This window comes from Budorcas taxicolor, chromosome 1 (assembly GCF_023091745.1).
Source record: "Budorcas taxicolor isolate Tak-1 chromosome 1, Takin1.1, whole genome shotgun sequence".
In the NCBI taxonomy this organism is placed as follows: Eukaryota; Metazoa; Chordata; class Mammalia; order Artiodactyla; family Bovidae; genus Budorcas; species Budorcas taxicolor.
Window position 1 is genome coordinate 83,392,930 of NC_068910.1, and position 26,735 is coordinate 83,419,664.

The 26,735-nt window shown below is 38.4% G+C and overlaps 1 protein-coding gene across 1 annotated transcript; it reads right to left on the reverse strand.

Moving 5' to 3' along the window:
• Positions 1-2,601: 2,601 nt before the first annotated feature.
• Positions 2,602-25,669, reverse strand: CHODL (chondrolectin). The gene is made up of 6 exons (XM_052648099.1): positions 25,591-25,669; positions 13,545-13,854; positions 13,243-13,400; positions 7,907-7,993; positions 5,768-5,870; positions 2,602-2,686 (listed from the first exon to the last, which is right to left on the reverse strand). Exons 1-6 carry the CDS (start codon positions 25,667-25,669, stop codon positions 2,602-2,604), a joined length of 822 nt encoding a protein of 273 aa, XP_052504059.1.
• Between the last annotated feature and the right edge of the window lie 1,066 nt (positions 25,670-26,735).

A 26,735-nucleotide genomic window follows, 5' to 3' on the forward strand; every position in this document is an offset into this window, starting at 1 on the left:
CAAAATCTACTAATTTATTCAGAAAGAAAAAATTTATACGAATTAATACAAACACACACACACACATTCTTACATGGGTCTGTATGGTCCAAAGTAATAGAAAAGTTTCAAGCAGTTGAAAGAAGAGATCCATCAGTTCATAGGGAAGAAAGGAGACTTGGGCTAGACCTGAGTGAATAGTCGTTACTGATGGACTAAAAAGGCATCAGCACACGTAGGTGACTCCCATGTAGGTGAGAGTGGCCCTAAAAGTTCAGAGAGAAGGGACGGTAGACAATCATGAAATGTCCTAGTAAAAGGGGTTCTTTCTGGGCAATGGTCAGAGAAAGGGAAAACAATGTCATGATAAGAAGGTATGGCCAGATGATTGAGGACTACATGCTCATGGAATTTATTATTAGAACAAAAATTGGGAATCCTTGAACACACTGTTCTTTTTAAGACCTTTCCAATGACCTGTTGTTCTTAATAGAAAGGATGAAGTGATTAGGAAGGATAGAGCATCAAGGGTAGAGTGTGTTATTTGATTTTATTCCCCAAATATTATTCCACAAATGTTTCACCTGCACTTCAAAACATTTATTAGAAGTATGTTCTGAAAATTACAACAGATCTATCATGCACTCCTTTTTATTTTTCAAAGGTCAGCTTTAGAAACCCTTAGGACAGTCACTCTTTACCATCTTCTATTACGAGAGAAGTTCCTTATCCCATCCCTAGGAACTTTTGGGTTTAGTAATTGATACCAGAAGAGTAATCCAGGTCTGGAAAAGGATAAAAAGCAAAACCAAGTCCCTTCCCCATTACTTTGCCTCTCCCTCCCTGCAGCTGTTGTAGCTGTGGGTGGCACAGACGTTGGGGAAAGCCCAGTTTCCCTCCATCCAGTCTGGACTGAAGGAAATAATGTATGGTGGGAGCTTGGAGAAAAGAGGTGGGTCTCAGCAGCTGGTCTCCTATTCTGCCCAGAAAGATGGGTCTCCAAGAAAGGAAAGAGGAGTGTTAAATGTGGGCAGCTGTAAGCTTAGAAGGCAGCTGCCCATTTTCTCAGTCTCTAAGCAGCTGAAAACGGACCACTGCCCACTAATTTCTATTTTGTCTCTTAATTTTACCAAACAACTGGAGTTGTGAATTCCCACAATGAAAGCACGTTCATTATCTAATTGAAAAGATGAGGTTTAGAACACCCTGCAACTGTAACTTCCATTCTTACCACACTTAAACAGTCATTTGTTTCCATGCATTATTGCAAACACATCTGTACTTTGTTCATGTAAGAGATTTAGACAGCACCAATGATCATTCTTCAGAAACAAGAACTTTTTATTTGGTTAAAAGGAGCACAGAGACATTTGAAGACCAGATAGTTACATCTCTCTCTTGAGAGGAAGGAGCCACAAGCATTGAAGAAACTAGAAGATAGTACAGAGCCACCCCAATTTATTCTCCCAGCCAAATCCTGGACAGGGAACACATGATCACTGATGCCTACAAACACATTTTTACACCATTTCAGTTTCTTTCCTCGTGGAAATGTCAACGTGCTGTGCTTAACTCCACACTCATGGTGACCACTCAACTAGTCCCCACTCTTAAACCCCCTTATATGCTGATAGAGGCTAAACAGAGCCAATCAAGCTCTGCAGGAGTTTGCCTCCAGAGTCAACACCAGAACCATCTTTGCTTTGCTGGCAAGAGAGGGACTGATTTCAGAACCCTCGGAGAGCTACTTGTAGTTATACAGGCAACATGTGAAGACATTATCTTGATTGTGTATGCCACCTTTTTTGTTCTAGATTGAGTATATTATTGTTTATACAGCTATTTAACAAAGTTATTACAAAATCTGTTGAACTTTAAATTCAAAATAATTGTAAGGCACATGTCTTGCACAATTGAAATCAGACAATTCTTGCCTCTAAGTAAAATATTTGAGTAGATACCACAGTTAATGAAATAACTTCTTATTTCTGAAGACATTTCCTAAACTTCCTCTGACCCAAAGCAGAGAAACTGAAAGAAGATGAGCCATTTCTAGAAAATGAAACTTTTTCTACGGTAATAGATTTATGTGTGTGTGAATTCTGTTGACAACAGCGATACATTTCTTTAATCAAAACAGCATGTATTGAAAAATGAGACATCATAAAAAATAAATACTAGAACAGTCCATTCTATCAAACACTCATGTAACAGAAAAATATTTTGCACACTGTAAATTTCAATGCAATTTACATTAACTAGATTACAACTTATGAAAGATGAAAGAGACAAAGATAACTGCTTCCAATGCACACATTGCTCTGATGTGTTCACAGCAATTTTATCTGCATCTTATCCATCCCATTGACTTGAAGTTTTTGGATGCATCCTTTAGCAAAATAAGCATGTCTCACTCCATGATTAGCACAGCATTATTTTATAAATGAGATAATGAACATATAAAAATTATTTTAGTATTTGCCTCAAGGGGGAGCTTACATTTCATCTTGCACATCCTTTGAGATTTCAAGCCATTCCAAGCTAATGTTCTGATGCCATTCCTTATACAGATCCAGAATTATAAAACTCTATTTTCTTTTCTGGAGCCAAGTCAATGGATTATTATACTTCCATGCCACTTTCTTTCCTGGTGCTTTTTGAAATCCACAGTGTGGACTGGTTTGGGCTAGTTTTTGTTCTTCCTTTACTGAAAAATAGAAGAAGAAGTAAATTCAATATCTGAGACTTCTCATCAAACTAGGCATGTCTTGGCCCAAATGGAGCTTTGTCAGACTTATTATAAAAGTATCTTTCTTCTCTCATCAGCAGATTTTTTCATTCCTACAAAAAAATCTAGATTATTCCAGTATGTGAAGAGGGTAAGCAGTTCATATAAGATAATGGAAAAAAAATCTCTCTGACCCTTCATATTTTAGAATTCAGACACATTCACAAATATATTTAACTCAGTTTCAAAATGTTTATTGTAATCACCAATAAGTCTTCATTTTCTTTGATCAATTATTTTTATAATTTTGCTTTGTGAATAATCTGCAGTTGTTAAAGTACATATGATGCACTTTAACGTCAAATCATCAAAATAGTGTTTTTGTCCTACGTATAAAAACTGTCCTATCCCCTCCACCCATCACTTTTTTTGTGTCCTATAGTTAAGTCATTTAATTCCTCAAAGCTTAATTTTGCTATAGTTTCTGAAACAAAGGCAGTTCAAGGCAGATTCAGGCCTGAGAGAGTTCCTCTAGCTCTCAGGCTGACCTGCACTCCATCCTATCCCTCAAGGTGTGATGTCTTCTAAAGTGAAAAGTGAAAGTGTTAGTCATTCAGTCATGTCCGACTCTTGGCAACCCCATGGAATGCAGCTCCTGTCCATGGAGTTCTCCAGGCAATAATACTGGAGCGGGTAGCCATTCCCTTCTCCAGGGGATGTCTTCTAAGTTTTTCCATAAGATGGCCACTTCTTAGACTCTTGCAAATGTGACTGTTTCTGAGTTTCTCCCTTCCTGAGTTGAAGAGAAGTCAGCCTCGTCAAGATACTTATCAAGATTGAGGCTTTTTTTGATTGTTTCCTGGGAATGAGCCCTCGCCTAGATCACTAACCCCTGGTGGTTCCTGTTCATTTTCTCCTGTACTTCCTTGCTCCTATAGATGCTTCCTTCAATAGCATCTGCCTCCACCCCACACCTCAGGCATTCCTCCTACTCGATCCCATTTGATCTCTGTCTACAAGACACTGTATTGCTGAATTCCTTCAAAGAAAGAAATAGTCTTTCTAAATAAGCCTGAGCCATAGAATTTTATAATATTACTTAATCGACTTCAATTTAACTGTAAATTTATTGCTAACACATGATTGTATCTAAATGATACATTTTGGAGATATGCATCCAAATAAGTAAGATCAACACACCTCTACCTAGGAAGTTATTTTACATGAATGGAAAACAAGCCAAGCAAAGTTGATGAAAAACATGAAATTCTCCTCAATGGTTGAAACAAAAGAGTGGTTAAGTTATTAATGTGGCTTTGGGGTAGCATTAGTATTTACTTGATTTAAGAGTTATCATGGGTTAAGGAAACAAGACTTCTTATTTTGAACTTGACATGGAATGACAGAAGGCATCATGTGTACCCAACCGGAATTTAAACTTTCTGCAAGGAACTCAGATGACAATGGATTGGAGTCTTTGATGAAGTTTTTCCTTGCTTTCCTGCAAGAAAGGAAAATGGGAGGATCTAAGAGAGAATGAATTAAGCACTAATAGCTAATTCTGGTGTCTGGAGATGGCTTATGTTTGAGTGAGTATATTCCTCACCCTTGAGAATTTCCAACATGTGAAAACTCCAAGGTCTTCAAAGTATAAAAACCTGGAAGACTTGAGAATGAGCAGAGTCTCCACAATAATATACTATTTTAAAAGAAGGAAAGCAAACTTCAGAGAAAACTCAGTTACTGATACTTTGGTAATTTTACTTTTAGAAATGAGAAGATCTACATAATTTTTCTCAAATCTTTGTTCACAGCGATTAGCTATTTACAGCTCTTCATTACAGTTTGGCTGGATTATGGAGGGGGGGATTTATATCGAATCTTCCCTCTGCTTCATTGTTTTTCATACTGATAATTTATCTTTTCATCTATAGTCAGAATTAAGGGTAAAAGTCAGATACTTACTATTGTTTTTATTCTGTATAAAATATTGAAAACATATATATGTATATATATAAACTGAGTACTCAAAATATAGTATTAATTTGCCAAGCTTTATTTATCATTATTCAAATATAGCTTCTTTAAACAGTCAATATATCACAGCTTGGATTCTTTAAAAAGATTTCTTGTGTACCATTTAGAGTTTATATCTATTTAACTTTTTTTTTTCCTGGAGATTTTTAACTCAGTAAATTCTTTAGGGTTCATGAAAAAGAAAATGAAGTTAAAAGAAAAAATTACTTATCTGTATGTCCTTCCCTGTTGGAAACATTCTATCATTTTTTATTTAGAACACTGACAAAAATGTCTAGTTTATTCTAACAAGCATGTACAAATTAGTACATAATCCATATCTTCTTTTCTTTGATACATACTTATATTTTACATATTAATGTTTTATTTTAACTGTCAAACTGACACATAGGAAAAAATTTCACCTGTAATTCAAGGGTATGAGTAAACAGATATAAAAGAATACTCTCAAGAGTCTTGATGTTAAGATATATCACTTTATTTCAAGATGCCTACTAAAAAGTGACTCATTTTACCATTGTTCCTATACTTAAAATATCCTTTGGAAATAAAACAGAAGGCTGTTTTTGCAAAAGGTACTACAAAGTTCACATACAAAAATCAAGTCTGGCATGCAACTTGAGGCCAAGATTAAAAGGTTTAGCATTATTGCCTGTACTTAGTAGAAAGAGACAGTACAGTATAGTTGCTTATGTTGTGGACTTAAAAACATTCACATTTCAGATTCATCAAACATATTAGCCATGAGACCCAAGGCAAACTGTATGACCCATTTAAGCAACCATCTTCTTGAAAAAGAGAAAACAGAAGGATACCTACTTCATATGGCCTGTGAGGATGAAATGAGATAATTCATAATCCTACGGTCAAGGTATATGTTATTAGATTATATATACTGCATTTGTACTGAAAGAATAAGAATCACAATTTTCTTAAGTTTTTCTTAAAAACATAACTTTTTAAAGAATTCTGAAAACGTATTTAAAGTTTTTCAAGTTGTCTCTCCATGTATGAATTATTTACCTTTTATGCAGCATCTGGAAACAGCAGGTTCCAAAAGCAACCAGGATCAGTAAGAGCAAAGGGATTGTTGGTATAACAACATAGATTAGATTGGGAATTATTCCTACAAAAGTAAAACAGTCTTAATGTAAACAGATAGTTGAGGCAGGATTCTGACATTATGGTTCTATAAAAGCTTTCCAAAAAATTAAGGCAAAATAGAATGATTATCAATAAGCAGATACCAAGTAAGGTCTTCCCAAAATACTGAATAATCTAATGAAGTAATATATTTATGTTTGGTTAAAAGTTAAAAACAAAATCATGCTGCATGGTTGCCATGCTTCAGTTAAATGTCCATATTTCCAAAACTATTATTAAATTTGCAATTCAGATAGGGGCTGGCTTTCATAACATATTAATAATCTTAGCTATCTCACTCCATAAATCCTTCTCAGTTATTACTTTGAAAACAAGCACTGATTATTAAAGAATAATCATGATTAAAGTAATTGTTGATTTATTGGATATGTAATTATCCTAACTAATAAGCTCAGTGCCATGATGACATGCATAACTCTCTGGGATTAAGCCAAAATACGTAAATATTAACTGATGATAGAGTCATAACCTAGAGACATAAGACTCCAGAGGCATAAATATTTGATCTTAATTAAATTCTAAGATGAATCACTTTTTAATCCTGTTCCATCACACTAGATAATGTTTGGTATTCTTGGAAAAATAAAAAACTGCCACACAGAACCCCCATATAGCTTGCAATGACTTTATTACACAATTTTTCAATGTCATAAGAGGGAAAATATTCCTAATATAATTATTTACTGATCTGTTTGATTAGATTTACATGGTCTGAATGGTTTTAAAATCAGACGACTGAAAGTGAAAAGCACTAAGGTTTAATATCACATCCATACAAGAAAAGCAAATTAGAAAGCTATATATTGAGATAGCAAATTGAAAGCCATTATCTTAGTCTAAGTGCGTGTGTGCTCCGTCACTCAGTCATGTCTGACTCTTTGCAACCCCATGAATTTTAGTCCACCAGGCTCCTCTCTCCATGGACTTTTCCGGGCAAGAATACTGGAGTGAGTTGCCATTTCCTCTGCCAGGGTTCGAACCCACATCTGCTGTGTCTCCTGCACTGACAGGTGGATTCTTTACCGACTGCACCATGCTAAAACAAGCCCCTCACTGATACTAAGAACAGTTGTTCACTAAAAAGAGATTTGCACTGGGATTGTGTTGTGTGTCTTTTGCAGACAATGGTGTGCCAATAGGCACTGAGTTGAAAGCTCACTGTATGTGTCCACTACCCAATCTGCTCTTCAGTCATGTCACTTGGTAGCTGGAAATTGGCCAGGGTGGCAGTTTTCCATACCACAGAAAACTCAAAGCCTACAAATTGGACTTTTTAAATCCTAGCTTACTCCAGTCAATCCCTAAACATTTACCAGTTCCTTACTGTTTATAGGCTACTGAATGTGCCAATTTACATCATAACACCTACAAATTGGGGAAGATCTTTATGAATCCACATTTTAACATGGGATACTTAGTTTAGTATTAGATACAGAAAACAAAATTTCTATTCAAAAACTGGCTTAGGGGACTTCCTGGATGTCCAATGGTTAGGACTCTGTGCTTCCACTGAAAGGGGCGTGGGTTCGATCCATGGGGAACTGGGGAACTAAGATCTCACAATCCGCACTGTGTGGCCAAAAAAGAAATACCCACAAAAACTAGCTTAGCATCATTTGTTCCAATGCAATTCTAAAGTAAATTTCCATACACCTATCTTTAGTGCACTTTTTCACTAAGCAACAAGAAAATTGGGGCCAACATGAAGCAAAAGTGAACTGAGAGAGTAGCACTGACATATATTCACTACCATGTGCAAAATACATAGCTAGTGAGAAGCTGTTGTGTAGCATGGGGAGCTCAGCTCAGTGCTCTGCGATGCTCTCAAGAGGGAGCTCAAGAGGGAGGGGATATATATACACACTCATAGCGGATTCACATTGTTGTACAGCAGAAACCAATACAACATTATCAAGCAATCATCCTCCAATCAAAAAAAAAAAATCCAGTACATTTTCTTCTCCTTATAGGTGAGTTAAACACATATGAACTAATTACCTGCCTCAGTAACAACTACATTTTGATGCGTGTCTCCAGGTTGGTTGGTAAAATACGTCTTTTCTACAGGAGCTGTTGGATTAATTTCTGTAAATAATAAGTACAGTTATCACATATAATGATAAATAAGACAGATGCAAATGTAGATGAAAATAAAAGCTTATTACAAAACAAAATAAACATTGATTTCTGAGCAACTTCCAGCTAATTCTATTTTGAATTTAAATTTATATGAAATGGTTTAACAATAAAGGCAGCATTTAATTGTCTCTGAATGAAAGATCTGCCTGGTAACTCTTTGCAACTTGGATCCACTGGGTGAATTCCTGTAACCCCAGACTGCATTCAACAATCCAGAGCATCTGTGCTGATGATAACCTATTACAGGTAATAATGACAAAGAAGGTATAAAAGTAGGCAAAGATAGGCAAGAATTGGAAAGCATAAGAAAGTGAGGCACTAGCTGTGAAGAAAGACCAACAAAGATGATTTCTACACTGCTGTTGTTTAGTCGTTAAGTCACATCTGACTCTTTTGCAACCTCATGGACTATAAGCCTGCTAGGCTCCTCTGTTAGTGAGATTTCCCCAGCAAGAATACTAGAGTCAGTTGCCATTTCCTTCTCCAGGGGATCTTCCCAACCCTGGGGCTGGCAGACGGATTCTTTACTACTGAGCAACCAGGGAAGTCTTTATACTATTATGGTATATAATTTAGATTTCTCCTCACAACAAAAAAACACCAGATAACTGCATATGGACAGTATCCAGAATTGATGATTCAAATAAAAATGTTCTAAAGCACATTTCTGTCCCCTACGAAAAATGCCATCCTTAGATTTCCTTCTCAACCACATCTACATCTTTAAAAAATATATCATAAATTAAGGCTTGCAAATTGTTTCTCTCCCTGCTTTTTCTGAGGCAAGATTTTTCCAATTGCCACACACTTGAAAAATACTGATTTTTTTTTTTTATAAACAATCTGGTACTGCTCTCTTGTCCAATATATTTTTCTAGGGCACTATTGTTAAGAATCCACCTACAGTGCAGGAGACCTGAGTTCAATCCCTGGATTAAGCTGGAGGAGGGGATGGGAACCCACTCCAGTATTCTTGCCTGGAGAATCCCCATGAACAGAGGAGCCTGGCAGGCTACAGTCCATGAGGTTGCAAAGAGTCAGACATGACTGAGCAACTAAGCACAAGCAGTGGCTGAATTAATAGATATATTAAATAGAATTACTAAGAAATAACCTGTACATTTGTTATATTTGTTCCAAAAGTATAACTCTGTTTATTTTTCTCAATTAATGGAAAAGAAAAAACACATGCAGCATCTTACGTTAGTTTCAGAATATTAAACCACTTCAATGTAATCTTTACTATTCCAGTTTGGCCATATAGTCTCTCTTCATTAGAAACTTAACCATACACCATCCTATAATAATATTTACTATTCTTTTAAACATATCTTACCCTGACACTTTGCCTCCTCTAGTCTTCAGTCCTACCCTACACTCATTCTTCTACAGAATTTAGACACTCCTTGCTTCTGGTGCTCAACTGGTATTTGCTGCACAAATAATACAGATATTATGCAATTTATCAATAGAGAACTGGTTATATTTTAAATAGTTCACAAGTTTTAATGTAATTGCTGATTGAGAAAATTTTAGAAATACAATCTAATACATACTGTTTTTATTGTCTAAGAATAATAGTGCTTAATGTAATTTTAATAAATTTAAAAATTGGATTCAATATTCAGAAAACTAAGATCATGGTATCCAGTCCCATCACTTCATGGCAAATAGATGGGGAAACAATGGAAACAATGACAGACTTTCTTTTCTTGGGCTCCAAAATCACTGCAGATGGTGATTGCAGCCATGAAATTAAAAGATGCTTGCTCCTTGGAAGAAAAGCTATGACCAATCTAGACAGCATGTTAAAAAGCAGAGACATTACTTTGCCTACAAAGGTCCATCTAGTCAAAGCTATGATTTTTCCAGTACTCATGTATGAATGTGAGAGTTGGACTATAAAGAAAGCTGAGCACCAAAGAACTGATGCTTTTGAACTGTGGTGTTAGAGAAGACTCTTGAGAGTCCCTTCGGCTACAAGGAGATTCAACCAGTCCATCCTAAAGGAAATCAGTCTTGAATATTCATGGGAAGGACTGATGCTGAAGCTGAAACTCCAATACTTTGGCCCCTGGATGTGAAGAATGAACTCATCGGAAAAGATCCTGATGCTGGGAAAGATTGAAGGCAGGAGGAGAAGGGGATGACAGAGGATGAGATGCTTGGATGACTTCACCAACTCGATGGACATGAGTTTGAGCAAGCTCCAGGAGTTGGTGATGGACAGGGACACCTGGCATGCTGTAGTCCACAGGGTTTCAAAGAGTAGGACACAACTGAGCCACTGAACTAAACTGAAAAATTGGTTTCAGAAGCATCCTCTTAATAATGTCTCTGGATAACAGTGATAGACCCAAAGAATAAATATGCAGCTCATAGTAACAAAAAATGTTGGAGAGGAAAGTGAGAAAATTTAGAAATGAATTATTCAGTTTCTGTATAACTAGGCTAATTTTTTTTAACCACTTTTGTATATCAGTAGTCATACTCTTGTGGTGCTAGAGAAGACTCTTGAGAGTTCCTTGGACTGTAAGGAGATCAAATCAGTTAATCCTAGAGGAAATCAGTCCTGAATATTCATTGGAAGGACTGATGCTGAAGATGAAGCTCCAATACTTCAACCAACTGATATGGAGAGCTGACACATTGGAAAAGACCCTGATGCTAGAAAAGATTGTAGGCAAAAAGAGAAGGGGGAGATAGATGATGAGATGGTTGGAAGGCATCATCGACTCAATGAACATGACTTTGAGCAAACTGTAAGAGATAATGAAGGACAAGGAAGCCTGGCATACTGCGTCCATGGGGTCACAAAGAGTCGGACATGACTTAGCAACCAAACAACAAGTCACGCTATTAGATAATATACAGGAGCAGAAAGCGGAGACTAAGTTCAAGTCACATAGTACCTCTGATATAGTTGGAGAATAAAGTTCAAAATATTGTTACAATTTGTAGATTAGTTTTACTGCTTGCTTCTCTAATCCCCACACCACTAAAAAGCTAACTGCTCACCACCAAAATAGCATTGACTATACAAGCAGGGAATTTAATCAAGCCAACATTCTTCATAAATAAGATACTAAGCTCAAGGAAAGAAAATCAGTTACATATGTGTGTGTGTGTTAGTCACTCAGACATGTCCAACTCATTAGTGACCCCATGGATTGTAGCCCACCAGCCTCCTCTGTCCACGGGATTCTCCAGGCAAGAATACTGGGAGGGGTTGCCATACCCTTCTTTACCGCTGAGTCACTTGGAAAGCCCTCTCCATCAGTTACATATAAGGTAAATACAATGAAAATAAAGTACATAAATTCTAAGTACATTAATAAGACCAACCATGGAAGTGTTCAAGTACTTCAAAAACAATAAGTACATAAAATAATCTTGCTCAAAAGCTATCCATATTTGAAGATTTAGGTAGAATATAGAAGATAAAGGAAAAAATAATTTTAAGTCTAAAATGCTGTTCCACAAGTAGTATAAACTTAGACTACCTAATACAAAACAAGATTCAGAGGTAACAGTGTCCTGAATAAGGTGGTAAGTGTGATGCAAGATAAAATAGTGTACAAGGGTCAGCTAAAAGTTCAAAGAAAGGAGAAGATAATATTGTATTAAGAATATACCATAATATACTTTGTTTCATTTAACAGTTTCAAGCACTTAGTGTCACAAAGTTAAAATGTCAGAGAATTTCAACTTTATATTTTTCTAAGGAAAAAAATCTAGACAAAGAACCTAAGTGCAAAACAGATTTCATTTTGCAAAGGCTTCTAAGAGGGTAATGATGGATTTAACCACCAAGAGGTTTAAAGAATAAACTCACCAGGGATAAAGAGAGAAGGCTAATATACTCAAGAGCAGAATAAATATAAGAGAAGGGTAAATCTAATCCAAGTAATCCCTTGTGCTTTACAGTCTTATGAGTAAAGAAGAAGTATAATTTCAAGAGAATAATGGAAATAGCAGCACTTGATTATAATTGCCTACCATGAACATATGCTTCGAGGTCAAGCAGACAGCCCTTGGGAGAGTTCAAATGAAATTTCCAAACACTGAGAGGAGAAAAACAGCAAAAAGACCTCAAAGCCTAAATGTCTAAGTTGACTTTCTCAGATCATGAAAAAGATGAGTTTACATAGTTCTGATTAGTCTCTTTTTTGGTCAAATTTCAATTCAGTTCAGCTGTCCTGTGCAAAGTAACTCAAGTTTACCATTTCAATAGGAAACCATACTACCGTAGCTCAGGTCAGAGCAATCTCTCCATGTTCTGCATAGGGTAAGAAAGTTGGAGACTTCAAACAGAAGGAAACTGAGGAGGCATATTCCATAGACTGAGGGCCACAGCAAGAACGTGGCACACGCCCCTACTTTTCTGCACCAGGGTTCTCTGACATTCAGATTTTCACTGAGGAGTACAAGCCAAATATCATGCCATTATATGATAAGCTAATATCCTAGAAGAATGATGCTTGGTTCCCTTAAATATACCTGAAAATGTCCTCCTGCTGCTGCTAAGTCATTTCAGTCATGTCTGACCCAGTGCAACCCCATAGACAGCAGCCCATGAGGCTCCCCCATTCCTGGAATTCTCCAGGCAAGAATACTGGAGTGGGTTGCCATTTCCTTCTCCAATGAATGAAGTGAAAAGTGAAAGTGAAGATGCTCAGTTGTATCCGACTCTTAGCAATCCCATGGACTATAGCCTACGGGGCTCCTCCATCCATGGGATTCTCCAAGCAAGAGTACTGGAGTGGGTTGCCATTGCCTTCTCCAGAAAATGTCCTAAAAAACTACTAATGACATGTGTAAACTCATAGGTGCTTTGGTAACATACCTACTTCACGTGCACTATACTAAATGCTCAAATGTTTGTAAATAGATATTTATTCTTCATAAAACCTATTTATGAAAACACAATTTGGCCTTAATATTAAAAATAATTACTGTCTCTTAAAGACACCTCTCTGGATATTTCTAGATACTCCCTTCTATTTAACTCATTGGACAGTTGTTTGCTTTATAGCTTACTGTGCTTTAATATTCTGTCATCAAACTGCAAAGTAATTTTGTATTTCACTGCAGAAAAACAAAAAAAAAAAGCCCAGGTAGCATAGGTTAAAGATGAAAAATATAAGCCAATACACATATACAATCTGCTCCTACTGACTTACAATGCTTCCTACCTGGTTCATACTTGCAGATGTAATTGTGCTTCATGTTGCACCTGTCGTCATTCCACTGGTAAAGGTAGGGGCCCCCAAGGCCAGGGTTGGCCGTTGGCTGATGATACATCACAACACACTTCTCACTTCCACAGGAAGGTTCATCAGTGTACCAGTTTCTGCAAGGACAGAGTACCAGGGACACTTCTCAGGGACTTTGCCTGTTCTACTCTGACATCCTCTACAGGTAACGGACATCTCCCCCCATTCTTTGCCCTCTGAGTCCCCTTAGAGACCTCTGCCTCCACAGGATCCCCGCTCACCGGTACTGGGAACTGCTTCCATCCAACCACTGGTAGAGATCTGGGCAGGCACCGGATGTTTGCCGCTGGCCATTTCTCCAAAGCCCTATCCAGAAATCACTGTCAGACATTCCTATTCCTGGCTTTGTCAGGTTCTGCAACACACTTTCTATTAACTTCTGTTCTGCTTCATTCTCCAAGCTCAGAAGGGCTCCCCCTTCGCTCTCACAAGCCAGCCGTGCCTCCTGAAAGCTCACGCGGCTGGACAGCTCGTGAAAGTAGGCCACCTTGTAGCAGAGATGCTTGAAATCAGCAAAACATAATTTTTGGCCTGAAAAAAAGAAAAGATGTCCATGTACTGATTATCTGAACTATCTTCATAATGCTACTTACTACACGTTAAAATGAAAGAACGGATCAAAACAGAAAGATTCTACCAAGAATGTTTCTCCCACTGAACCACTGCATAAAGTCTAGAAAATATTCTAGATTCCTACTTCAATCTACTAAAGCTAACTGATTCCCTAACAAACTAGTAACCCAAACTTTTCAAAACAGGGAGAAAGAAAGTATAAGTGGCTCAGTCGTGTCCAAATCTTTGCAACCCCATGGACTGCAACGTACCAGACTCCTCTGTCCATGGAATTCTCTGGGAAAGAATACTTCAGTTGGTTGCCTTTCCCTTCTGAACCAAGGGATCTTCCTGACCTGAGGATTGAACCCAGATCTCCCAACTTGCAAGCATATTCTCTACCATCTGAGCCACCAAGGAAGCAGTACAACTAGGAAATTTTTGTAAAGAGAAGTCATAATTCTTCTGGCTTACCTTTTGCAAACTGATAGCTAGAGCAAGTGAAAGTAGATAAAGAAATGTCAAGTACAGACAGTAAAGGAAGCTAAAAGGTCAAAATTATGAAATAAGAATCACAATTCACAAAGGAATTAATAAAACGTAAAGTAAAAAAGCAATTTTTATTTTTATTTTTATATTTTTTTTAATTTTAAAATCTTTAATTCTGACATGCATTCCCAAACATGAACCCCCCTCCCACCTCCCTCCCCATAACATCCCTCTGGGTCATCCCCATGCACCAGCCCCAAGCATGCTGTATCCTGCGTCAGACATAGACTGGCGATTCGATTCTTACATGATAGTATACATGTTACAATGCCATTCTCCCAAATCATCCCACCCTCTCCCTCTCCCTCTGAGTCCAAAAGTCCGTTATACACATCTGTGTCTTTTTGGCTGTCTTGCATACAGGGTCGTCATTGCCATCTTTCTAAATTCCATATATATGTGTTAGTATACTGTATTGGTGTTTTTCTTTCTGGCTTACTTCACTCTGTATAATCGGCTCCAGTTTCATCCATCTCATCAGAACTGATTCAAATGAATTCTTTTTAACGGCTGAGTAATACTCCATTGTGTATATGTACCACAGCTTTCTTATTCATTCATCTGCTGATGGACATCTAGGTTGTTTCCATGTCCTGGCTATTATAAACAGTGCTGCAATGAACATTGGGGTACATGTGTCTCTTTCGATTCTGGTTTCCTCGGTGTGTATGCCCAGCAGTGGGATTGCTGGGTCATAAGGTAGTTCTGTTTGCAATTTTTTAAGGAATCTCTACACTGTTCTCCATAGTGGCTGTACTAGTTTGCATTCCCACCAACAGTGTAGGAGGGTTCCCTTTTCTCCACACTCTCTCCAACATTTATTGCTTGCAGATTTTTGGATCGCAGCCATTCTGACTGGTGTGAAGTGGTACCTCATTGTGGTTTTAATTTGCATTTCTCTAATAATGAGTGATGTTGAGCATCTTTTCATGTGTTTGTTAGCCATCCATATGTCTTCTTTGGAGAAATGTCTATTTAGTTCTTTGGCCCATTTTTTGATTGGGTCGTTTACATAAGGCATCATGAAGTGAATACATTTAAATAATTTAAATAAAGTGGCAACTATAAACTGTAAATATTTGTTTTTCTTGTATATATCTGAGAGCAAACATATTAAAACTCAAAGTTAATAGAAGTCAGTATAAAGGTAAGGGTAATAATAATTTATTAATATAGTGTGATATTAGAAGTGACAGGTAAACTTTCTAGAGTACTCTAGGATACTCAGAATTTGGAACAGAAATTTTAAATGCAAATTTTCACTTGTATTTTAAAGGTTTTTTTAAGTCACAACACTCAGTTCAACCATCTATGCTGATATCGATGAATGATTTTAAAAGTCACTATATAGAGAGAGAATACAAATTTATGTCAAGATATTAGACTGAACCACAAATGAAGTTTAAGATAATTCTCAAGAGTTCTTAATGAAATATCACCTTTTATCAAGCTTCACTGCTATGTCATCACTAACAACATCTGTGAAGACTTAAATACATAGGCAAACAAAAGTTTGACTTAAAAGGCCTCTCAAAATTGAATTTCACATACCTCTACATATAGACCAGAATGAATACTCCTAATTATTTCATGACAGAACTACAAATATGAATGATCACACTGCATCATATAAAAGCCGTATAAATGACAGGAATAGTGTCCAGGATTTAGCAACGAAATTCCTATTGTTCTCTTGTTTGCACTTGCCTCTTTTTATCACCAAGTCAGTATGCCAAGATTATAGACACAGCCTTCACAAAGGTCATGCTGCTTTGTTTTTTTTTTCATTAGCTTCCATGATTCACCTTAAATCTTTGCTATCAACTTTAAAAACCACCATGGCTCTATCTCTGTCATTATTCCTTATCCCCTATCCCCAGCCTGCTGTCCACAGTCTCCACCTCCCTTTCAGTCTCTCATTTCAGCTTGAGGTTTGCCCTTGGAAAATAGCTAGTATTTTATGTAAAATCAAGGCCAGTTACTTTATACCAAGAAATCAAGACATAGCTTTACTGCTTACAATTCTTATTCTTCTTGGGATTGAAGGCTTTATTCACTGTGTATTTAATTTTGTAGCTGATCAAGAAAATCTGTCAGTATTAGAGGGCTGTTATAACACTGTTTCTAGCCAGTGTTATAATATTTAAAATAAAGCATTAAAGCTTTATACTCTTAATTACAGTACATCACACTGAGCCAGTGTTTGTATCACATCCATTCTCCCCCACAATCAGCAATTAATGACCTCTGATGACACTTAGAGGCAGGAGGGAAGAAATCAGTGGAAGGCCATTAACCTCACACCAGTGTTTGAGTGATAGGCATTCAGTATCTTGATAGAAGCTGAGAACAGCCAACTAACAACACAGAAGTTCCATCAATGCAAGCAAGACAGCCAGGTGTCCTCTCTGTCTCATTAACTGTGATCTGGACTCAGGAGTAACGCACTGAATAATAAGAACAAATTAAGAGACTGCCCCAACTAACTGTTAATGAAAAATAACATGTTCATATGAATGACTACAGGAAACTTGAATTAAAGAGACACCAGACAAATCAGCCTGAAATAAATGATCTGGGGGAGATGACATGGAAGTCCCAATAGTTGATCCTAATACAATTTTTTTTTAATTTTTAATTTATTATTAGGGTTTGTGATGATGTCAATGTTCAAAATGGTTGTCCCTGGCAATACTTTAGTAATGCCATTAAGCCTAGTGATTTTTAGGCTTGTATTTTTAAAGCAAGGCCTATCTCTATTTTCATTTCTACATCTTTTACATACTTCTAAATCTCAAAATATATCTGAGCTGCATTCCCTTGAGCTTTCAATTTGTTCAATTTTCCACCCAAGAACTCTCAGACTTCAATGTGATCCTAGCACTTTTGAAATATTAACTTGCCAGTGAGATTGTTTGGCAAGATAACAGAAAGAAACCAAATTAAAAAAAAAACAAAAACGATTAGCCAGAAATTTTAATGAGTTAAAAATTATTTATGTAACAAAGCCAGCAACAGTAGTTCAGAGGATATGCCTAGTTCACTTTATAAGCTAAAATTCTCTGCTCATTATCTTTGACATATTGAAAAATAAATGTAGAGATTTATTATTTATGATGAGGATACAAGAAAAATGATGAAATTTAATTTATAAAATTAAAATAGCACTTCTAATTAAACGCATAAGAGAGCTTTAAGTGTCCTGTGGAAATTCCTAATACCACTACTAGGTATTAGAAATGTCAACCTGTAGATAAATGTTAGTCTATACAGAAATAATAATAATAAAGGAAAAATCTAGAGACAGGGATTATATTTTAAACAGTTAAGAACTAATACTGTAGGAGCCCTGGACAATAGCTAGCCTTTGCACTCTCTGAGCCAGGTACCATTTCTTTGGCAGTGGATGATGGAATGGTCCAGGATCCTGGAAGATGGGGTGTAGACTGTGGTGGCTGCATATCAGGGGGACTCTTAGAGGATGAGGACAATGACCAATTACCAATTACAAATATATGTTAACTGCAAAGTGTATTAGTTGAATATCAGCTGTGTCCACACATTTTAAAACTGAAGTTACTAGCAGTTCAGCTTTAGCAAGGCAGTTTTGAGGAAATTATTAACTATATGGAACATTTTTATGGTATTTATATATAAAATCAGTTAAAGCTGACACTGAATTTCTTCACATTCAATTCTGTTTTATTATCGACTTCCACCTTATTCAGCAAACTTGGTCCAAGTTGCAGCAAAATCAGCAGAAGCAACTGCTACTGAACCACTCACTACCATTTCAGCTGACCACACTTGGCTGTAAGAGCAGTGGAACTTTCAACAGCTGGGAAACAAATGTTGCCCTAATTCCCAGAAAAGTCCCATTAATACGGGCCTTCTGGAAGCAACTTTCCCACTTCTCTGAAGGCTAATCTTCTTAGGGAGGCATTATGACTACATCCCTTCTCATTCTGTGAGATCACATGGAAAATTTCCTTTTCTCTTGTTTTTAAATATTCAGAATAAACCCTGCATTGACTTTTTTGAACAACAGGAAGCTAGTCTTCCACTTACTACATATAACTCCATCTACTACATCTAATCTTCCACCTACTATTCTAGCACCTGTAAAATAATCAGATAACTGCCTAGCAGTTTTTATTACACTAAGGCTAGCTTGATGACAATTTACTAAAACTTACCTAACATCTGTGGTGGGAAATCTCCCTTTATTGTTGGCTTATTTACAAAAGAGAAAGCCTTTTTACCTAGGAGTCCACAGCTCCTGGTTTCATACATACATTCATACATGCATGCATGCACACACACACACACTCATACAACTACATAGACACATATGCACTTTAATTCAGCAATAATTTTTAGTATTGCCTGCTAAAATAATCATTCCTATCATTGTCATAGCTAAGATTCTACTATTTCCACAGATAATTCTGTCTTTTTTCTTAGTCATAAAAATTCCTGTAGATCTAAATATTGGCAGAGTTTTAAATGTTTTTAGTAACAGTGTAAAAGTGGGACCAACTCATAAAGTCATGGCAAGAACTTTTCTTCCTGAATAGAAAGGATCTATGATTTGGTTTGTGGGTGTGCATGTTAAGTTGCTTCAGTTGTGTCCGACTGTGTGACCCTATGGACTGCAGCCTGCCAGGTTCCTCTGTCCATGGGATTCTCCATGGACAAGAATACTGGAGTGGGTTGCCATGCTCTCCTCTGGGGGATCTTTCCCACCCAGGGATCGAAAGCCGTGTCTCTTACGTCTTTTGCATTGGCTGGTGGGTTCTTTACCATGAGATCTACCTGAGAAGCCTATGATTTGGTTGGGTTTCACTTATATTTATTAAATTTCTGAAAGTTGAGTCCTCAGTTATTAAAGTAACAACATTTTTTTCTTATGCATCACACTATAATCACATACTATCAACATTAAATAAGTATTGAATTTTATCATTTTTTTCAATAAAAACATGGAAGTTGTACTATGAATTCCAGTTGTTCAATTATGATCTACCTTTAGTTGCAAAGAAAAAAGCAAGTTGTACAAAAGAGGACCTACATGATAAATCTTCCCCAAATCAGACTAACTGGACTTTGGACATTTCACTAGAATACCATAAACCAATGTGCTTTTCATGGTTCTTTTTTACTGTACTCAAAATCAAAGGCATAAATATGCTGAAACTGTAACATACAATGTGACATGACTTCTGATCATAATGCCCAAACTTTGAAACTAAAAAGGAAAGCTACCAATTATTCGTTCTGCTTTTACTGTTCAATATTGCACCAACTTTTTAAGACATTTTCACCATAAAAATGTTTTGCTATAATAAACTTTACTTTTGCAACAGATTTTGTAATATAATTAATTGCATAGTGCACTATTAAGATTGTGCTGGAATCCGTCTTCCTATACTGACAAACAGCGAAAACTATAGTCTTGGCCATTGGTTGAATAAAGGTGGCATCAGTAAATCCTAACTCTCCACCTGGGAAACACCACAAGTCTTCTGAGAAGGGGATGAAATGTATTTCATTAACCCAGTATTTAAAATAAGATCTAAATAATACATGTAAACCAAGTAATCATGTGAGTGAAGAATTCAAGCATTGAATCACTAAGAGCTGACTTCAGTCAATAAGAGCTTTACTTGAACAGTGGAAATATTAGGGACATTATTTAAAACTTTTCTGGCCTCAGTTTTCTTACCTAAAAAGTATGAGTAGCTCGGCGATTTAAAGAAATAATGATAATAGCCTGAGATTTATCAATAGCTAAGTGTGCAAACCCTCACAGCTAGCACAATCCACTGTTGTTTTTCAGTCGCTAAGTCTTGTCCAACTCTTTGTGGCTTCATGGATTGCAGCATGCCAGGCCTCCCTGTCCTTCACTATCTCCTAGATCTTGCTCAAACTCATGTCCATAGAGTCGGTGATGCCATCCAACCATCTCATCTTCTGTTGTCCCCTTCTCCTCCTGTCTTCAATCTTTCCCAACCTCAGGGTCTTCTCCAGTGAATCAGTTCTTCACATCAGGTGGCCAAAGTACTGGAGCTTCAGCTTCAGCATCTGTCCTTCCAATGTATATGCAGGACTGATTTCCTTTAGGATTGACTGGTTTGATCTCCTTGCAGTCCAAGTGACTCTCAGAGTCTACTCCATGCCTTTGGGTAAATTGGGAAAGAGGATCTCTCCTGGTGATATAGGCTGCTCTCCTGTAGGTGGCCTCAGTGATAGCTATGGGGCCTGAATTCCTGAGTGCCCTCTCACAGCTTCTTGGTGGAGCCTGTGTCCATGACATGACCTGCACTATTGTGTTTGAACCCCTTTAACCCCACAACTGGGATGCTGGGAAAGATTGAAGGCAAAACAAGAAGGGGATGGCAGAAGATGAGATGGTTATACAGCATCACCAATTCAATGGACATGAATTTGAGCAAACTCTGGGAGATAGTGGAGGACAGAGGAACCTGGCATGCTGCAGTCCATGGGGTCACAAAGAGTCGGACACCACTTAGCAACTGAACAACATCAACAACAACCCCACAGCAACCCTGTGGTGTGGATGCTGTTATCCCATCTTAACAATGAAGCAAGGGAGACACAGAAAAATTAAATCATTTGCCAAACTCACACAGCTCATAAATGGTTAAGTGTTTGGAACCAGGCAGTCTGGGTCCACAGTTCACACATGTCCCCAAATTTCGAGGCTGCCTCCATGGAGGTCTCAGGTATATTTTCCTAAGGTGAACAAATTCATGAATAAAGGGACTGATTCATATATCCATAACTGGTATAACCTATGCTCTCATGTTTAGCATTGGCTCATGATTGATTACCAGATGGCTAACACATGCTCAGGGTTGTACACGTAGAGTTTCCCTCTAAGCAGAATGCAGAATTTCTTTCAGTTAACATTTAGACATAGGTTTCCTATTGCAAAATCTATCTCAGATTTTCAGACCCCATATCTCCTCAATGATTTTTAAGTCTAGACCTTCTATTTCCAAACAACATAGACAAGGGCCAATCTGAACATCTCCCCAACAACAAGGAATATCAGTTCAGTTCAGTTCAGTCACTCAGTCGTGTCCAACTCTTTGCGACCCCATGAATTGCAGCACGCCAGGCCTCCCTGTTCATCACCAACTCCCGGAGTTCACTCAGACTCATGTCCATCGAGTCGGTGATGCTATCCAGCCATCTCATCCTCTGTCGTCCCCTTCTCCTCCTGTCCCCAATCCCTCCCAGCATCAGAGTCTTTTCCAATGAGTCAACTCTTCGCATGAGGTTGCCAAAGTACTGAAATTTCAGCTTTAGCATCATTCCTTCCAAAGAAGTCCCAGGGCTAATCTCCTTCAGAATAACTTTAGTCAAATTGTCAGGCTATGTTCTATCATCAGTGATATGTTAGAACATGAAAGAAACAATCTCGCCTGATAGTTGTATCCATCATTTACCTGTGTGCTAAGCATCTAACCCAGAAGACAGAGAGTTGGAGAAGGTCAACATTGCTAATGAGACCATCAGCTGAATTTCCACTTTGAACATCTTTATATAATACTGTCCCTTTTTAATGTTAATGTAACAGATATTACCATCTTCCAGTAAAAGAATTATGAAAATAAAACCATAAAATAATGAAAAATGGCAGGTAAGGATTAATGAATATGATGAATGTGTAGTTTATTAAGTGACTGCTAATAAGATTAATTCATTCCTCTCTTGCCCAAGAGATACTTAAAGTAATTGCATCTTTGAAAACTGCACTGTCATCACTTTATGCTTTGATGATGTCATGGAATAGTACCACAAGCTGGAATACTCTCAGCAGTTTTTTGCAATTAAAAAAAAATCTTGTATGTCCCTTGGTATTAATCTATGGGCTACTGGTCACCACCTATGATTTTGCAATATTCTGTGTCATTTAGGTGATCAAAATGGAAGTCTCTAAATCGTTCAGTCTTCTAAATAAAATGTTTGCCAATTTCAATAATTTCAAGTGAATACATATTAAAGTGTTCTGCATAAATGTGGAGATACCCTGAAACATACGTAATGCACTTTGCAGTATAAACAGGTTAATGGGTTACTGCTGGGTGCACTTAAAAAGAGAAAGTAAACACACACACATTACTTCAGAACACTGTAAATGCTTAAGAATATCCATGTGCTCTTTAGATATATTCTCCCATCTTAGAGACCTGAATTTTGAATTATTTTTCATATGTATGCATATACCCCCACAGTAAAATCATCTTACCTTTGTCCTAAAGAAGATGTCATTATCCTCCAGTCACTTCATGAATTTAAATGATTGCACCCCCCCCCCAGAGATATCCTCTACACGAGGGATCCCCAACCTGCCTGATGCTCTGAGGTACAGTTGATGTAATGATAATAGAAATAAAGTGCACAATAAATGTAATGGGTTTGAATCATCCCCAAACCACCCCCCTACCCCACGTTCCATGGAAAAACTGCCTTCCACGAAATCAGTCTCTGGTACCAAAAAGGTTGGGACCATTGCTACACATCTGTGTAGAGCAACAAATCAGTACTGGTCCAAGATCTTAAAGTAATTCCCAAACTAGAATTAAAAATTCACTAGATATTCTGTGATCACTATCCTCATGGTTATATATTTTTATTGCATATTCATGCATCAAAATAAGCATAGCCAGGAATTTATAACCATATTTTTTTATTACTGCTAGATACTATGAAATCTTATGAGGCAGGTTAAGATAATGTTTCATAAGCTTATTCTCCTTAAAATGCTTTCACTTCATTTATAAATAATGCTCTCAACTTTTAAAAAGTGGTGTATGTAACAGTATTGGAAAGTATCTTATTGAATAAAGTTATGAGTTCTTATCTTTTTTCCCTAGGATAAATGGTTATTTTTCATACATTATATGGAAATTATAATGGTTATAATGATCTTCAATAACTAAAAAATGCATTCCATATATTGTAAGTATGTTCCTAATAATGGCCCTAAAAAGCTTGTTTCAGTTGACAGACAGTTAAGTAGAATTTTGGTAAATGGTCCCTAGTGGCATGAAAAAGTTGACGCACCTTTCAAAGCTTAACAGCATCCAGGGAGACATTAGACCTAATATTTCCGAAATATCAGGCTTTAGACTGCTCTGTTCTCATGCCATTATGGCTGATATATACATTTTTAAAAATTAGTCTTCAGAGGATAAAATTACAAATCAATTTATAATGGTTAGATTTCAATGTGAGTTTGTATGGCAAAGACAAATTATTCACAAGAAGAACATAATTTGGTAATTATTTTACTATCAAGTAAACATCATCATTTATGTTAAATTGAATAAATCATGTTCACTTAATTAGAAATTTTCCAGATGTCACCTACAAGATGTCTATAAATACTTACTAGAAGAACACAGCAAAAGGTTTGTAAGCATTTATGCAGTAATAGAACACAACATAAACTTTTCATCAATGTTTTTTCTCAAGGTCTGCTTTATGTATTCTTCTTCTCCCTTTGCAAATTTTAAGAGATGAAACAAGAATATACCTAATAGAGACTATTTAAATCAGTGAAGTTTTTCCATGTGTTTAAGAAACACCTTAAGCTCAGAGCCTGATCTCTGCTGTTCATTCATTTGCACGAATAACTCTGACAGAGACAAAGGCAGTCAGATGCTTAACTCACACATTCAAATGAGTTTGTATGCTGGACTTTTCTTTGAAGCTAACATCGGCAGGAGGAATCCAAAGCTGGGGCTTGTGTAACCTTATTTGGTTCTGCAATGTTTTCGTTTTATATTTAAATAATAACAGCCTGGGAAAAAAATGTAAGCAACATGTATTTCCAAGTGACCTTTCACACAATGTATTTAATTCCAGTATTTCCAGAGGGCCCAAAAGTTAGTGGAGAGTGATTGATACCCAGACGTTGAAGGATTGTATTCAGAAGATGCAGAACATCACATTGCTGAGGGGAATATCAGTAACAATTAGGCTTAATAGGCCAATTTCTAAAGGTCTGGCTTCACTACTGATTAAGTCGCTGTCATCTGTCATCTACCTCTAGTGACACCTGTTATACAGACGCACAGAATGTGAAAAGGAATCTGTGCTTTCCACATTAAAAAAAAAAAATTACACACTGAAAACACAACCCACATACCTTCAACAAATGTCTATTGCAACACTATAATTAGCATCACAAGAAATTTCAATAAGGGTAGCTATGCTCAATTTTCCTGTAAGGCCCGATTCATTCATCCTAGGCTTTCGAGAATCTTCGCTGTTTTTTTTTTTTTTAAGAGACCTCCCCCAAAAGTAAGGGAGAGTGAATGTGGTATGAATTGCTCAACAACAGGACAGTATAAGTCGCCGAAGAAAAAAAAAAAAAGCAAAGCAAGGGCCGGGAAACTTGCCAATTCTGATCCCTTTACTTTGCATAGATTCGAATCGACCTAATTGGGCACCTACTGTGTGCATAGACCTGCACTGATTATCATGCACACCTCAACCCAACTCGAGCTGATTTCGTGTTCTGAGACGTCCCCAACTTGCAACAAGGTGTGTAAAAGAAAGATCTCCTCCCACGACGACCAGTGGCCTGGTCTTTGTCAGCCCTCCTGAGAACAAAGGCTGAGCACCCCGGGGTCGGTGAGCCACCCACAGCGAACAGGTCTGGTCTCAGAAATCAGCTGCATGAACCCCGTGCGGGCGGGCGGGGACTGGAGTCGAGCCAGGCCAACAGGGGGTGGCATTTCTGCAGCAGCTCTTCTGTCTCTGGGCTCTGTCTGCCTCCGCGGTACCCCACCCCTTCTACAGGTACCAGCCCTGCGGCCAACTCTCTTACAAAGAAAGTCGAAATAAGTCCTAGAAAATGCTGTACTGCCCAGGATGAAGCAAAGCTCGCTTCGCAGCTACTAAACCAGGCACTTCCAAAAGAATGTAAACTTTCCTGGGTGTTTAGGGAGGGATGGGGAGAAAGCAGCATGCAATCAATTTCCTCCTGACTCCTCCGGCCACCTACCTACCCCTCACGGGTTTCCAAGCCCTGGGAGAGCCTCCACCCCTGGACACGCAGGCCCTCGCCCGCGCGCCCCGCGATCCCCTCTCCCGGCTTGAGAGCCCGGCGGGCTGCCCCGGACTCACCGCTGACCACCCGGCGGCAGAAAGCTCCGTGGCCGCAGAGCAGCGCGGCGCCCAGCAGCAGCGAAACCACGCGGCTCATCGCGACGGGGCGGCAGGTGTGGCGTGGACCGAGGGTGGCCTCTGCCCGCCTGGAGGCCCGGCTCTAACCCCGCAATCCCCCTGCCTCCCCGTAGGAGGCCCTACTCCCGTCGCCCGAGCCCGGCTGCCCGGCCGCCTGAGAGCATCGCCTCGGGCCGGACCTAGCGCCGGGCGCGCTGATGCCGCGCGCGAGTGTGCCGGGTTGGAGCGCACGACCCTGCGGGTGCGCGTCTCCAGAGAGGCACCCGAAGTGAAGGGGTCCCGTGTCTGTCCCAGAGAAGAAGGAGCCCCGGTGAGGCCCGCACCGTCCCCCTGACTCCTCTCCTCGGTCTCTGGCCAGCGAGGGGCTGAGCCCGTGCGCCCAGGTCGTGGCTCCTACAGACGCAGCAGCAGCTCTGCGCTGCAGGCGCCGTCTTATATACCCACGTACCCGAGCTTCCAGCCCCTCGCCAGTAATAATGTTTAACTACTTCGTCTCTCCTGCCCTGCGGAGCATCCTTGGCCCCTCCCCTAAAAACTGGAGCCACTTTGAAAACAGTCCAGTCAGCAGCCCCACCTCCTCGCGCTCTCCTCTTTCCATTCGCTAGCAGACTCATTTGTGTAAAATGAGACAGGTTTGCTATTAAACTCTGGCAAAAGTTAGATCCATTTGATTTTCTCCAAGATTAATGGCCACGGGGATGCCAAGTTGTGGGGCCTTTCTCTCTCTCTCTCTCTTTTTGGTGCGATATTACTTGATCATATGTATTGCTAGATGCAGGGCACTAGCCACTATTTAAGATGGATTGGTGGAGTGGGAGCCAAAACCTATTCGGTGAATTATACTGTTTGGCAGGTTTTCTGCCACCTCGGTTCTGCAAGGAGATTACTTCCAAGCAGGGTTGTTTGACTAAATTGCCACAGGAGTAAATTGAAGAGAATATTTGAAACACAGTTTTCCCAACAGATTTTCATTTCAGTATTCTGGAATACTTGGGAATTTCCTGGACATAAAGGTAAGTATTTCTTTGCAATCATCTATCAGTGAGGTATGGTGCTGGAGAAGACTCTTGAGAGTCCCCTTGAAC

Coding starts and splice junctions, on each gene's coding strand:
- CHODL (XM_052648099.1), bottom strand. CDS start 25,669: ATGAGCCGCGTGGTTTCGCTGCTGCTGGGCGCCGCGCTGCTCTGCGGC. Junction 13,401..13,544: donor GGAAGCAGTTCCCAGTACCG/GTGAGCGGGGAT, acceptor CTGTCCTTGCAG/AAACTGGTACACTGATGAAC. Junction 5,871..7,906: donor TGTAGTTGTTACTGAGGCAG/GTAATTAGTTCA, acceptor TTACTTTTGTAG/GAATAATTCCCAATCTAATC.